Below are 16,159 nucleotides of genomic sequence, written 5' to 3' on the forward strand. Positions count from 1 at the left end.
GGGAAATATTGAATTACAAAATCTCCATTTCAACGAACCGAGAAGTGGAGAAAAATTGAATAATTCTTATAAATATTAAAAATTACGTTCATTTTTTAGTGGTGTAATCGCAGGTAAAATCAAAGATCTTACGTGGAAGAGTTTATCTTGCTCTGAACTCAGCCAAAAGGCATTTCGCACCGATCTAATATATTCTCCAATACATTTCAAAATGTTATTGATTGTTTCATGTCGATAATTTGACCAATGCATCCATTCTTGACGCTCAGACGATATTTTCTGCAACTACTTCTTCTCTCCAGTTCCTTCTCCTTCTTCTCTCCCCTCTTTCTGTTCTGCTTTTATCTCGTATCGCCTTCCCTACTTTTCTCGCATCTTATCTCCATCCCACTCTTCTCCATCGCTCTCTTCTCGTCTCGTATTCCTCCTCTTCTCTCTTCTTTCTTCTTTTTTCCTCATCTCTCCTCGAATCTTTTTCCATTCTCTTCACTACATCTCCTGTCCTCGTCTATCCTCTCTTTCTTTTCTCCTCCACTTTTCCTCTTCTCCTCTCGCTTTCTGTTTCTCATCTCCCTTGTAACCTTTCGTTCCCACTCACCTCTTTTCCTTACTGTAGACTCACTAGCGATGAAATACTAGAAAACCTATTTTTTTCTTTCAGAAAGAATTTTGTCATTTGCAATATAATTGTGATATTTTTAATGATTTTATACAATAATACTTGTTTATATTTCTTTCGCGTATTTTATAAATATCTATTGTGCATGTGGCAACCCTGAAATTGATCCTAACTCTGCACGCAACCCACCAACGGCTTGTGTAAATTGGGTTGCCTAGTTTAAAATGTCGTTGTCATAAAGCTTTTGAGAGACACTGTACCATGAACACGTCATTAGTTGTTGTTTTTTTAAATTTAACTCAGAAACGCCTGTAGGTATGCAACCTTCGTTTAGTCAGTGCCATGTTTGTTGTCAGCATACAAGGCGCACGCACATCTCTACCAGTCCTCAACGGCGCCAAGAATATTTTCCAAAGTCATATCACAGACAAGTTGATAGGGGAATTGCATTTCGGTGAAGATGGTTTGCTACCTGGGGTAAATATCAGCCTATTAACTTGTCTGTGGTTATATTCTCTGGAGCAAGTGAAGGATAACATGTCTCTGCGCAAGTATTGACGCGAGACGGCTCCACCAATGAACAGTGAGAGGTAAAAGGATTTTGTGGAAGGGGAAAGATACTGCAGTTACCAGCCTTTGCAGCAGCGTGTACTGCTTCGCTTTGCTCACTCGATTTTATCCCCTTCTCTTCCGCTATGCGTAATCAGTGGGGCACCTTGTGACGTTCACAACTCAATCATTATACTGTGACGTTCACAAGTCAATCATTTGCACGATTACATTTCGTTCATAAATATTTGAAACTAAAACGCGAAGGTGAAGATACAACTTCTATGGGTCTATTCTATTAGTGAAATAACTGAGCAATATGCAGTTCACTATTCCCTATATTTCCATTTTTTTGTCACACATATTACCACATAATGACTATTGATTCTCGTTGCTATAGCAACGTTAGAATTCCAAATATCTCGTTTATACAGCGTATAGTACAATTAATAACATAAAACATAATTAACGTTGTACAAAGTAATTGTACAGTTTCAAAAGACGATATGCATGAACTAGGGTAGTGGATGGGACGTTTGGGCTATAAATGGCTCTAACATGACATTCAGAACGAGATCATTGATATATTAGGGAGATCTGTTTTGCGCTCCGTGGTAGCAGATATTAAAAATCTGGAATATTTTGCTATTATAGTTGACGAAACTTGTGACATATCCATCTGTGGACAATTAATATTCTGCATTAGAACTGTGAATAAAAATTTTGATATTTTTGAGGAATTCATGGGCTTTTATGAGATTTCGAACACTGAGGCCAAAAATTAAAAGACTTAATTTATTTCAATGATCAGAGCCCCCCGAATAATTTTGACAAGTCGGTGCCCCTGAGGGGGCCTCCTCGATGGCGCAGTGGTAGCATTGTCGCTTTGTCATCAAGGGATCCCGAGTTCGATACCCGGTGGAGGGACAAGTGGTTCGGATCCCACTTTAAACTGTATGTCGAGTCCCGATTAGCCTTACTGTGCATAAAGTGGACATCAAATCAAATAAGGGCTGCAACATATTTGCTGTGGTGTTTATGTCACTTTTCATCACATCCAATGGTATGTTGTCAATACCTGCTGCTTTACCATTACATATCTCTTTCAGAGCCTGTTTAATTTCTCCTACTGTTGGAAAATCAGTCCTAATTCTTACCTGTAGTCAACATCACCATCATTATCATTTTCCTCTTCCCCATGTGGTCTATCTGAACATCCACAGAGCGATTAAGGATTACAGAGAAGTGCTTCTTCCGTTTCAGTTGGTCCTCAATATTCGTAAGGAGGATACCATCTTTACTTCTTACTCGTCGATTTCTTTGCATCTGTTTCCTTGACAGAACTTTTGTGATGTTGTATAGTTCTTTAAGATTTATCTTTTTTGCTGCTTTCTTCCGCCTCTTGGGACAGATTGTCTACCCAATTTCTTTGATCCCTATGAACACTACTCTTTACTTCTCGATCCTTTGTTTGCAATACTGCCTTCCTTGCCCTTGTCCTGCTTCAGTTCATTGCCTCCTTAATTATTTTTAGCTCATTAATTTTTTTCCAGGTCTGCAGAGACATCCAACCTTTTGCCTCCTATCCTTAATCCTTTTAACCTACTCCTTTTTAACCTGGATTTTAAAATAAAAATAAAAACATCGTAAAAATAAATACAGTCCAAAATTAAAGGTATTTGTAACAGTATTCGTTATACCATCCTGACTTTAGCTTCAGATGTGATTTTCCTTAGTTGCTTCAGGCAAATGTTTGTATTGCATCCTATGAAGGATGCAAATAAGTTTACTGGCATTTCCACGTTTCCTTATGTCTGTAGTTTCCTCTATGGTTGTTGAAGTTTGTATTCCAACAACAATTACAGTGAAACTCTGATTTTACATTTTTCAGGAGATTAAGGTAAAAAAAAACTTACAATGTGGTTAAATGTAAAATATGGAAACATTTTGTAACATTTTGCTGTGTCGGCACCATTGAGGATTGAATGTATAATGCAGGAAAATGTGATGTTCAAGAACATAAGATTGGAGTTCCACTGTATATTGTACTATAATTTGTAATTTGAGTTGATATATCATTATAATTTAGGGATGGGACGATATGAAATTTTGGCCGATACTGATTAAGTACCGATATAAAATTTACCGATACCGATAACCGATATTCTACCGATCTGATATAAAATTAGAAATGGTTCTTAAAGAACCTGAAAGGTTCATTGACCTCCTTAATAAATGTGTTATTCAAGGTGACTGCAGTGAAAAAGAAATTACATATTAAGACATTAAGACTTGCAAACTCACTACATTTATCCGCAGATGCATAAAGGTTACAAATATAAATAAAAGTTTTCTGCTTTTTACGGTACTTTTGATTAGAAATTTATGAATATGTTTTTTGATTTACTAACAATTAACTGATTGGCATTTACCATGTGTCAAGTGATCTGCTGCCCCTTAAAGAGATCAAGTGGTATGTAGCATGAAACTTTTTAAAGAAACAGTTTGGCTCTATACGTAGAAAGTATAACTTAGGCTCATGTAAACATGACTGTTTATGGACCCTGTTTGCCCCCAGGCTTGTCACTCATGTATTCAAACCTTTAAAACTCCAAAGGAGCAGATTTGTCTTAGATCAAGTCAAGGCTGATGACCAAATTGTATCTGATACCTCCCTGTGCTTGTCTGAATGCCTATGGAGACTTGAGGAAACTGATTCCTGTATGAAACCATGCTTCTGTGTGTAGTAGTTTTCTGCTTTCAAAAGAAAGCGTAAAGTCCACTTGATTCAGCTTAACCTGATCACACTTTATGTAAAGAGGAAGAGGATCGTTGAGAATGAGAATGTAAGTCAATATTATAGATATACTGCTTAATGTTTACATTTTCTTTAAATGTTTTTTCCACTTTCGTTATTTTAACACTCTTGACACTGAGTATGTCCATACTGTCAATATTATACTTTTTCAAAATTAATATATTGACACATATGAAGTTCATGTCACCGATGTTCTAAAACTATTTCAGGACAAATTTAAACTTGTTTAGTGTAATGCCCAAAGTCTAGCAAATTTATCTGAAACTTGTATGAAAATTTTAATAATGCACAAAAGCTTCATGACTTTTGTGCTTGCTTAACTTGGAAAAGAAAGCTTTTGTGACTGCTCTTTCACCATTTGACTGTTTATAAAACTAAAAAATTTCGAAGGAAATATTTTACATATGAACAATTACTTGGGTCAGATTAATTCCTAGAATAATACGCAAGCAACCTACAGATATGGTAAAATTGATTCCAGAGAATACATTTGTTTCCTTTATAACCTAGAGAGGAGGGGTGGGTCTTTTCCAATTGAGATTTTGTGAATAGGTTGCAACTAAGAATAATCACGCAACAGAATTTATAGAGCACACAAACTGAATGCTACAGTATATCAATCAAATCTTTGAAATGAAGAAAGTATATTGCATACAAGGAACAAACTGAACACACCGAATCATGTTAAAGGATCTTTACAAGTATGTGGATACCTACACATATTTTCATTTATTCTCTCCAAATAACAAAAATCATTATTTGAAACCTACTGTGTTTAAGCCACATGAACTTAACTTACTTCCTGGCAGCATATTCCTGATCTGCAGTGACTGCTACAAGATCGACCTCATCTTTCTCAACTGCCTTTAAACATTCATCTGAATCCATTTGGAAGCAGACCAGCTCTGGCTCCACTCCATATGTTACAGCTGCTTCTTTAAGCCACAAGCATTTTGAATTTTCAATGTTGGAGGAAGTGCAGAATCTTATTTTACCAAGAGGATTGCAATGAGTTCTTTGGTTTGCACTGAGGAAGCCAGGCACTATAAAATAATTACATGCAAATTTACATAAATTCATATGCACTTAAGAGTGTTCTCATACTAAAATATATATATTCAAGGTTATACAAGTACAATACATACAAGTACATCAACAAAGGAGGATTCCATTTATCATTTAATACTGCTTAGGTATATTGCAAATTCAAATTTTACATGTATTCCACTTCTGGCATATTTTGGTATTTACAATATTTTTACTGTCACCACTATTAGGCAGAGTGATTTTTGAAGCTTTCCTGGTCAACATATCAACACAAATTTACATATCCGAAGAATGTAAATGCAAACATGTGATTCATGGATGAAATAAATTAACTAATCATGAGAACCTTTTGAAAATAAGTTAATCACATTGATAGTTGAAATTGTTAAAACAACATGTGTCAGAAGTGAAATAACTAGTTTCCACAGGATTTACATTCTGCATTAGTATGCTAGTATGGAAAGTCCAGCGGCAGCTCCAGGGGGAGTGCCGCCATGCCATGGCACTACCCTCAGAAGAAATGCAAGTATTGTTAAATTAATACATTGATAGTTTACAGACAAGGAGATTCGAATCTTGCAATCGGTCAAGCTGACGTGATGACCGCCCCAACCACAGACTAGATATGAACCGCCCCAACCTCCTCACTGCATCGCCAGCTGTTTCGTACCCTCAGCGAGGCAGCGATCCGCACCACGCAAGAGCTGGCCTAACCAAGTTGAAACACATGCAGAGGGTTGGAGAAGTCTCAGCGAGTAACATTTCCACCATGAGCCGGGAAGAAGGTGGCGGTGTTAGCCAATTGGGTTAGCCCATAAGACACCAGCCGTGCCCCTTTTCGCTTTGCACAGCAAGTGAACTTTCGCAGTGTTGACACAGTTGCCATCTTCAGAGATGGGTCGCTAAATACAACTGATTTGTAAGACCCGTTGGGGAAGTAATTCGTGGAAAAGGTACTATCTACTTTTCTCCCAACTTTTGGAGAAACGAACCTAGTATTTTTCCAAAGTTAAATGAACATTTTGATAATAGATAGATGCGCCTAGAGGGCCATCCAGACTTTTTAAAAATATAAAAAGTAAAAAAATCTATGATGATGCGAGTTTCCTTTAGCATTTCGACAATTTCTTTTTACATCAAGTGTCTAGAAAATTTTCAACATCCAGTTGGAATACGTGTGCATGGGAAGGGGGGAGAAGGTGAGAAGATTTGTTTTCCCTTCCTCTTGTAATTGTGTTTTTAGTAAAATGTCCTGTAGTGTATAAAGATAGGTTAGTGAGTAAAGATGAATCGTATTAGTGTGTTATTACTTAAAAACACACTGTTTTCCACGTTACCAAACAAGGATAAACATCTTAGCCAGTGGAGCAACCTCAAGTAGGGGGCGGAGTTTTTTTGTTTTTTTTTCGATTTCTTGATCACGTTTGCACTACCCATCATACTTGCCACCGGCTGCCACTGGGAAAGTCTACATTTTAAATGAAGTATGTGGTTTGCCTTAAGACATTTCATTTGTTCTTTCCTCTTTTACAAAGGATATGCCACCTTAGGATGTATAGAGGGATCTGAATGTATGGGAATGTGATATATAGTGGAACTTCAATTTTATGTTCCCCGATTTTAAATTTTCTTGCATTATGGATTCAACCTTCATGGTCCCGGTGTCGCAAACTGCTATAAAATGTTCCCACATTTTAAGTTTTTCACTTTGGTCTCCTGAACTTTTGAGGTTCCAGTAGTCTGAAAATTGCTGTTACAGGAAAGTAGCTAAATATTCCTACAGTTTTTCTCTACCCTGAAAAACATTATTTTATTCCTTCAGATTTTTAGTTACTGGACTATCAAAATTGAATATGTCTTTTAGGAATCTTAGGGTATGCTTTAATAATTCCATACCCACAACCATTTAGATACACACAAGTTACTGACATTGTTCAAGTCAAATCTAAGTGGCTGAAGCTTATGTTCCAACGAAACGTAATGATCTGAGAAATATAAATGGGTATCGTCTGAGTAAAAATCTGGAGTGATTTTTCTACGTTGACATTGTACTCCTTTTTAATATAAGTAGGATTAAGGAAAGTGAAAGTGTCTCGCGGCATTTTTGCGCGAACCTGTGATAGACCATAATGACGGAAAAGTATCGGCTGGTATCGGTAGATGAAGCAAAAGGGGGAAATTATAGTTAAATACGACAGCAAGGGAAGAGAAAATTTTCGTCTGCTGGGAGTGGGAGAGGAGAAAACAAATGTAGTTGTGCTGTCTAGTATGTTTGTGTAGTAGTTGTGCTGTCTAGTATGTTTGTTTTGGGTAGTAGCTGTGCTGTCTAATTTGTTTAGATTAGATTACAAACTGTCTTTTAATTTGTTTGTGTTTGTCTTGTGTAGTAGTTGTGGTGTGTTTGTGTTTATATTGTGTTATAGTTGTGTTGTGTTTGTGTGTGTCTTGTGTAGTAGTTGTGCTGTCTAATATGTTTGTGTTTGTCTTCTGTAGTAGTTCCTCCATTCATATTGGGGGTTAGGCGTAGAGCTGACAACTCTGCACTGTAAAAAGCCATGTCAAGAATCAGCAATATAAGGCCATGGATGTTCCCAAGGTAAAATATTCCGGAGGTAAAATAGTCCCCCGTTCGGATCTCCGGGTGGGGACTACTTTGGGAGGTCCCTGGACTAAGGATAAGATCTACGTTAGGAATAAGGATATTAAATTAGGCACCTGGAATGTTCTGAGCCTTTACCGGCCTGGGGCATTTCAGTGTACAGTTAATGAGATAGTCAAGTATAAATTAGATGTAGTAGCTGTCCAGGAAGTTAGGTGGCCAGGAGAAGGGAATTGTAAAACTAAAAATTATACTTTTTTCTATGGTGGTACTGAAAATCATAATTTTGGAACAGGCTTTTTCAAAAATAATAGAATTATCTCAGCTCTTAAAACAGTAGAATTTATTAATGATAGGATATCATATGCAGTTTTACAGGGTAGGTGGTGTAAAATTATTTTAATAAACATACATGCACCAACGGAAGATAAAGATGATAATACTAAAGATGATTTTTATACAGAGTTAGAACAGGTCTTTGATAAATTTTCTCAGTATGATATGAAAATTCTGTTAGGTGATTGTAATGCACAGATTGGCAAAGAAGAGACATTTAAACCCACCATTGGTAAAGAAAGTCTTCATGAATTAAGTAATGATAATGGTATAAGATTGATTACTTTTGCAACCTCAAAGAATTTAATTGTGAAAAGTACCACTTTTAAACATAAAGATATCCATAAATATACCTGGTCTTCTCCAGATGGTAAAACTCATATAGATCATATTCTCATTGATAAGAGAAGGCATACTAGTATAATTGACATTCGTACACATAGAGGTGCTGACTGTGCCAGTGACCATTATTTATTAATTGCTAAATTAAGAGAAATACTCTCAGTGATAAATCATAAGCAACAAAATCTAAAAGTTCTAAAATTTGATACAGGAAAGTTTACTGATGAAAGAATTAAGAAAGATTACCAAATTAAACTGTCAAATAGATTTGATGTTTTGCAGGATTTAAATGATGATGAAAATATAAATGAAACAGACGTAAATAAGAATTGGGAGCACATACGTAATGCAATAGAATCAGCAGCTAAAGAAAGTATAGGATACCATAAACCGAGAAAAAGTAAGCCATGGTTTGATAATGAATGTCATAATCTAATAGAAATAAGAAATCAGGCTAGACTTAGGTGGTTAAATAACTCTGATTATACAAATCTAAACAATTATAATAGAATAAAGCGAGAAGTTAACCGCACGTTTAGAAGTAAAAAAAGAGATTACTTGAAAAGCAAAATTAACGAAATTGAAACAAACAGCAAAAATAAAAATATCCGAGATTTATATAAAGGTGTAAATGAGTTTAGAAAGGGGTGGCAACCTAAAGTAAACTTGATAAAAGATAAAGACGGTGATTTTCTAGCTGACCCAAGCGATATTCTAAATAGATGGAAGAACTACTTTAATGACCTTTTAAATGTTCATGTAGGAGATAAATCAGAAGTAAATGAAGTGCACACAGCAGAACCTTTAGTTCCAGAACCTAACTTGACTGAAATTAAAGATGCTATTAAAAGGCTAAAGAATAACAAAGCACCTGGCATTGATTTAATACCAGCTGAGTTAATTAAATATGGTGGAAATTCATTAATATGTCAAATTCATAAATTAATTTGTTTAATATGGAATAAAGAAGAAATCCCTCAACAGTGGAAAGAATCCATAATTGTTCCTGTGTTTAAAAAAGGTGATAAAATGAACTGCAATAATTACCGTGGAATTTCTCTACTCTCAACAACATATAAAATATTATCTAACATTCTTTTAACAAGACTAACCCCATATGCTAATGAAATTATAGGTGATTATCAATGTGGATTTAAACGCAACAGATCAACTACAGATCAAATTTTTCACATCAGACAGACACTTGAAAAAAAGTGGGAATATAATCAAAATGTCCATCAGCTATTCATTGATTTCAAAAAAGCATATGATTCGGTCAAAAGAGATAAATTATATAATATATTAGTAGAGTTTGGAATACCTAAGAAGCTTGTTAGTATGATAAAAATATGCACCAGTGAAACAGAAAGTAAAATTCGTGTGGGTATTAATATGTCTGACAAATTTACAATTCATGATGGGTTAAAACAAGGAGATGCATTATCTCCATTGCTGTTTAATTTTGCCTTAGAATATGCTGTTAGGAAGGTAAACGAAACTAAAGAAGGACTAAAATTAAATGGTGTGACTCAGTTGTTAGCATATGCAGATGATGTAGACTTACTGGGGGATGATGTGAATACAATTAAGAATAATGCTGAAATATTTTTCAAAACTGCTAAAGAGATAGGTTTGGAAGTTAACAAAGAGAAAACTAAATATATGCTTACAGGCCGAAAACAAGTGTTAGGTAATAATCAAAATTTAATTATTGATAACAACTCGTTTGAACCAGTTTCCAAATTCAAATACTTAGGAGTAATATTAACAAATGAAAATTATATTAAAGAGGAAATAAAAAGTAGGCTTAATTCAGGAAATGCATGTTACTTCTCTCTTCATAAACTTTTGTCTTCTCGTTTAATATCTAAGAAACTAAAAGTTAAAATATACAAAACCGTAATTTTGCCTGTAGTATTATATGGGTGTGAAACTTGGTCCCTTACATTGAAAGAGGAACATAAATTGAGAGTATTTGAAAATAGGATCCTTAGGAAAATATTTGGACCTAAAAGGGATGAGGAGACAGGTGAGTGGAGAAGGTTACATGATTTAGAACTACATAATTTGTATTCATGTCCAGACATTATTAGAATAATTAAATCAAGAAGACTTAGGTGGGCAGGCCATGTGGCACGAATGGGAGAGGAAAGAGGAGTTTACAGGATTCTTGTTGGGAAACCTGATGGTAAGAGACCTGTAGGAAGGCCAAGACGAAGATAGAGGGACAACGTCGAGATGGACCTAAGGGAAATCGGTAGGGATGGAAAAGAGTATATAGATCTTGCTCAAGATAGGGACAGATGGAAGGCCTGTGTTGCTGCAGCCATGAACCTTCGGGTTTAAGAAGGCTAGAGAGTTAGTTAGTTAGTTTAGTACAAAGTAATTATTATACATTTTTTTGAACCGTTAATATAAAGTGATTTGTATAATATGAAATTAATAATTTCAATAAACATATAATTAATTATATTGTGAGGATCCACAGGACCGTCACAACATGAAACAAAAAGCGGCAATGTCAAAGGTTCAAAGTTGTAAAGAGACTTTGTGGACATTCTGTATATAATATAATATACACTACAAAATTAATAATTTATTTCATCACATAAATTAGTTCCCCAAATTCTCTTGTTATTGCATTTGTTAAGATCGAAATTGGCATATCAAACAGCAACTGCCCTATTTTAACATTACATTCATATGCAATGCAGTACAGGGCGAGACACAATCCGCTTACCGCTCTCATAAAATCAAATTGGGCTATGCCTGGCAAGATTAGATATGATAGAATTATTGGATTTGATGCATAAGTTCGTAGCGTTTGTGTTTGGTATGGCAGCACTGCGGTGTTAGGAGTTCCTTTATCCTTTAATGTTCATCAATTGGAGTGGCATTGTTGCGCTTGTGAATACGCATTTAATTTTACAGATTTGAAGACAGACGGTTTTATTAATGGGCTAAAGAACAATAAGTGCCCAGTGGGGAAAAACATTTCCGGCATATGTCTCTGTCTGAGTATAACATAGGGGCAAAGACAGCGAAGGCGGATCGAAAAATTTGTCCCTTGTACGGGGAGAATGCCAACGGCGAAAGCAGGGTAAGGTAATGGTTTTGTCATTACTAAGAGGGCATTTTTGAATTAAGCGTTTCTCCACGTTCAGGAAGGCTGTCAAGCTTTAATGAAGACAATTAGCAAATGTGATGACCTGTGACCATTTAACCAACGTTCGACACTTGCATTTCATGGGTAAGGTTCAGGATACCGCATGCTTTAAATGAAAACAAACAACTCAGCGAGTAGACCAGGAAGACAGCATAAAGTGCTGCGACACGATAATGCACACGCACACTCCGCCAACATGATAAAAGCTGCTTTATAGCAGATTGGTTTGGTAGTTTTTCCACGTTCTCCTTACTCCCCCGATCTTGCGTCCTCGGATTGCTACCTTTTTAGCTCTCAATCCATCAATCTTCAAGGAAGCTGCTTTGGTGACGAGAATGCTCTTGACACTTGGCTAGACGACGCTTTTAGCCCCGAATCAGCTGATTTCTTCAGGCGTTGAATTGAAAAACTGCCCCAGCGTTGGTAGACAGTCATAGACAATGAAGGAAAATACATTACTGATTAATTTATGTCTTTTGTTCATCTAAAATTAGTATCAAATAAAATACTTTTGCCACGGTGAAAAAAACGCTACGAACTCGTGCATCAATCCAATATGTTACTTCTAGTGCTATTTTTTGGATACGTGAGGAGGACGACCACCTTCTTGAATTCAACTCCTTTTTTAAGGAGTTATGAATAAAATGAATTTGTGATCTCATTTTGAACCTATATTTAGTCAATAATAAGATATGAGGGAATTAATGTTACCGATTTATAACCGATGTTAGGAACTCTCTTAACCGTGAGAATGAATGCCAGGTAATCTTCATGTCTACGAAGATAAGTACTGATATATTGCAAATTATTATAATCAGAGACATCCGCACGGGGAACCCGTGTCTCATGCGGAACATGCACGATCATTGCACAAGTTCCGAGAAACTGAATCAGTTGACGATAAGCCACGATGTAGACACCTCGAAACATCTACCTTTGAAGAAACAGCGATATAAGAACAGATATTATTTGCTGATAGCTATAGTTGATGGTGGTGACACTTTTCACCACTTACGATCTGAAGGATTGATCGTTGAATAACACATAATTATCTTGACAACTGACGTCTGGAAATGGGCAAGTTGTGCAAAGCAGTTGTGATGACTGCCAGCAGAACGCAGATTGAGAAGCAGGCTCCGCAATAATATAGGGAATTCATAAATTATTCGCCCCATAACAGATCAAAATATATTTACTGTAAAACGTTTCCCGGAAACAACAGAAATGGAATTACATTCATTGAATGAAATAATCTTTAGTTAACTTACTTCTCATTATTAAAAAACCACTATGTGGACATACTGAGTGGCTTTCACAATATCAAGTGTATTGATGAATGCACTCCACGTTTTGCAAATCAAATCCACGGTGATTGATGACGCAGGCTCCTCTATCCTGGGCTTCAATTCCATCAAGCCCGTAACTTCCTTGTCCTTCTCGTAACCCCACATATAGAAATCTAACGCTGAACAGTTACAGGAGATTGTGTTTCCCACAACAACAACACACACACATTGCCTTTTCCTGCACCGTCGCCATTTCACTGTTTTACTGTTTTTCCACAATGCATGATGGTACCGACTGTTGCCACGCACATGGAATAATTTTGTTGAGATGTTCTTCGTGTTAATACTAACAACATCCACTTCACTTCCATAGAATTTTTCTTTACTTTCTTTATGGAATAATATTTGGACACACAAGTTCTGATAAATGAGAAAAAAATACCATGTTTGTGAAATAATATACCACTTACTTTAATTGTTGACAGGTTCTTATAAAAATTGAAAACTCCTGTCGATGTTCCTTCAGGATGTCGGTAAGGTCGTGTTGGAGAGATTCAGATCCTACGTCACTATTCATTTCATTCGCAGTCGCTGATCATGGAGCGGGGTCTCTCTACTCGCACAACGCTAGGACAACCTTGCGTTCCGACGTCAGACGAGGAATGCGTACGTTGTTAGGTTAGGTTCTCTTAGCATAAATACAGTGCAAATGTATTATTTATGCTAAAATAATCTAACTAGCCTAACCTAACAACTTAGATATTTAGCCTAACAATAATATCATTTCCTGGTGACGTCAGAACACACGTTTGTCCTAGCGTTCTGCGATAAGGGAGGCCAATGAGAGCGACGTTGTCTTTCACGGACATGATCTTTCACCCTTTTTATAGCCTGGAATGATTCAGGAAGTTGCTTTGATTTTATTGTTGATGTTGATGAAATTTTAACACAGTGTCGTCTTGTTTCAGGTGTCGAGGTTTTCCAGATTGTGGCGAAGGTGCGTTTCGTGGTGGAAACCAGGAAAAGAGACTGATCTGGAGCTGGAGAACACGCCCAGCGAACTCGGCTATGCAACCCCAGTGTCTGTGGAGACCCCCTTGCAATCAAGCGTTTCGCGATGCACTTCGCTCAACGTCATCCGAGACCCTTACGCGCAAACTCCAACGCGGTTGCGGCAAGACCTCGTGTTCTCCTTGCTGGACCGCGGCCACTACGACCTGCCCGCCGCCTCCCGCCTCGCCTCTCGCTCGCTGAGCAACGACTCCGTGTACACGATCCTCATTCGCCTCCCTCCGGACAGCAGCAACAGCGACGGCGACCAACCTTCCATCAAGATGATCCCGGAGCCCGGGGACACCCCCGTGCGTCGCATCGGTCGGGTGGACAGCGCCACGAGCGTCGGTCACAGCGACTACAGCCTGCATCCTGCGGGCAGCGCCTCCCCCGCGGCTTCCCGCAGGCCTTCGCACATGCCCGACGTCCGGATCCCGCTCAACGCCAAGATAATCCCCAAGCAGCTGGCCAAGACGGGAAGCAGCGGCCAAAAGAAGAAGAAGAAGAAGACGCAGGAAAAGAAGCAAGACAAAAAAGCAGCAAAGACACTGTCCGCCATTCTGCTGTCGTTCATGATAACCTGGACGCCATACAATATATTGGTGCTGCTGAAACCGTTAACAACTTGCACAGACTGCATTCCGGACGAGCTGTGGGAGTTCTTCTACTACTTGTGCTACATTAACAGTACCGTGAACCCAGTTTGTTACGCACTCTGCAATGCGTCCTTCAGAAGAACATACGTGCGCATCTTGACGTGTAAATGGCACAATCGTAACCGCACGGCTATGAACCGTGGCTTCTACAACTGAACTTGTGTAGTGTAGTCCTGTGATGTGTCCTACGGGTAGATATTTTCATCTCAATGGAAAAGTGTCAAAAATTGGTGTATTTTGGAGTAGATTTTTTGAAGTATTTTTTAAAGTACTGTGTCTATATGTGAAGTTAACAAAAATCATGTCTGAACCATAATCATCATTTTCTTTTTTTCAGCATAAGTGTCTAAACTTTGCTCAGACATTTTAGTGGGTGTATTTCCACTATGGACATGGTGTTTCTTCGTTTTTAAGTTCGACACCACGCGTGCCAAACATGAGACTTGCTGCAAAATGTGAATTTTTCTGGCGTATAATGGCATATTTCCCCTGCTCTGTGGAAACGTTTGTTTAAAAGCTGCAAATATTACGTACCAATGAAACCTTGCGACAGGCAGATCTCCAAACTGAAAGCAACGGCGAGACAGAATAGTCTTGATTCCTACATGGTTGTCATAAGTAATGGATTAATTCAGTACAGATAAATTGTTTTAGAAATTCCTTGATGAAGTCAAATTTGTTCATAATATTTAGGCCACTCAGAATTGATTGAGACTGTGCCCCGTGTGCCTATATGCCTCAACCGGGAACGGAAGTGAGGGTTGTGTGTAATAGCGGTAACCTTGGACTGTGCACATTCCGAGTTTCATTTCCCTAGCTGCACACAGCGCCACGTGACAGACATTTGTTTCTCACAGTGTATTCGGAGTTGTGCACAAGTAAGCTGCCACCAAGTTAGGGTGTACGATATCATCATGGAAGGTTAATGGTTGACCACGTGGTTGCTGTGGAAAATAGGTGTCCACAGTCACATGCCTATCGTTCATTTTTATGTCAGACACCTGCTGAATCATGCCAGGGCTGGTTCCTTTTTTGCCACTCGCTTTTCCGGCTTCACAGCCACCCACAAGTTGCAAGACTTGGAGCGAATTCACCATATACTGCTTGTAGCGGATTATGAATCATAGCTGCAGGCATATCTTCTTTCCACAGAAACCACGTGGTTCACCTTTGCCCTTCCATGCTGATATCGTACACCTCCACTTGGCACCAGCTTACTTATCCACAACTCCGACTACACCTTGAGAAACAAATGTCTGTCACGTGGCGCTGTGTGCAGCTAGAGAAATGAAACTCGGGCGGTGCACCACCCTCACTTCCGTTCTCGTTTACAGCATATAGGCACACGGGGGCGCAGTCTCAATCAATATCAATTCTAAACGGCCCAAGTATTTTCAAGTCCAAGTATAAGGTAACTAAGTACTGCGTGCTGGTAATTATGCGAGCATTCTGCAAAATATCCAGCGATCTGTTTCGAAACGAAAGGAAGCTTCCGTGGAATCTACAGGAAAAGGAAGAGGTCATGTTTCGCTCAACATTTTTAACCGTTTTTTAGTGTCGGTATGCACTAATTTAACAAGACCTACTCCATAGGTTATATATCTTCCAGAGTTAACGTGGCCTCTTTGAACTTGCAAACAATATCCTTGTCTAAACTTGTGGAGATCTGAATGTCAAAATGTTTCATA

The 16,159-nt window shown here is 37.9% G+C and overlaps 1 protein-coding gene across 1 annotated transcript in view; it reads left to right on the forward strand.

Moving 5' to 3' along the window:
- Window positions 1-15,204, forward strand: part of mAChR-A (muscarinic Acetylcholine Receptor, A-type) — a 78,583-nt gene extending 63,379 nt beyond the window's left edge. Inside the window, exon 4 of the mRNA XM_083126155.1 lies at window positions 13,731-15,204. Within this exon, the coding sequence (XP_082982281.1) occupies window positions 13,731-14,627 (897 nt within the window). The 3' untranslated portion in view covers window positions 14,628-15,204. The remainder of the gene's footprint in view (window positions 1-13,730) is intronic.
- The last annotated feature ends 955 nt before the right edge of the window (window positions 15,205-16,159 follow it).

This window comes from Lepisma saccharinum, chromosome 7 (assembly GCF_977018435.1).
Source record: "Lepisma saccharinum chromosome 7, izLepSacc3.1, whole genome shotgun sequence".
Lineage (NCBI taxonomy): Eukaryota > Metazoa > Arthropoda > Insecta > Zygentoma > Lepismatidae > Lepisma > Lepisma saccharinum.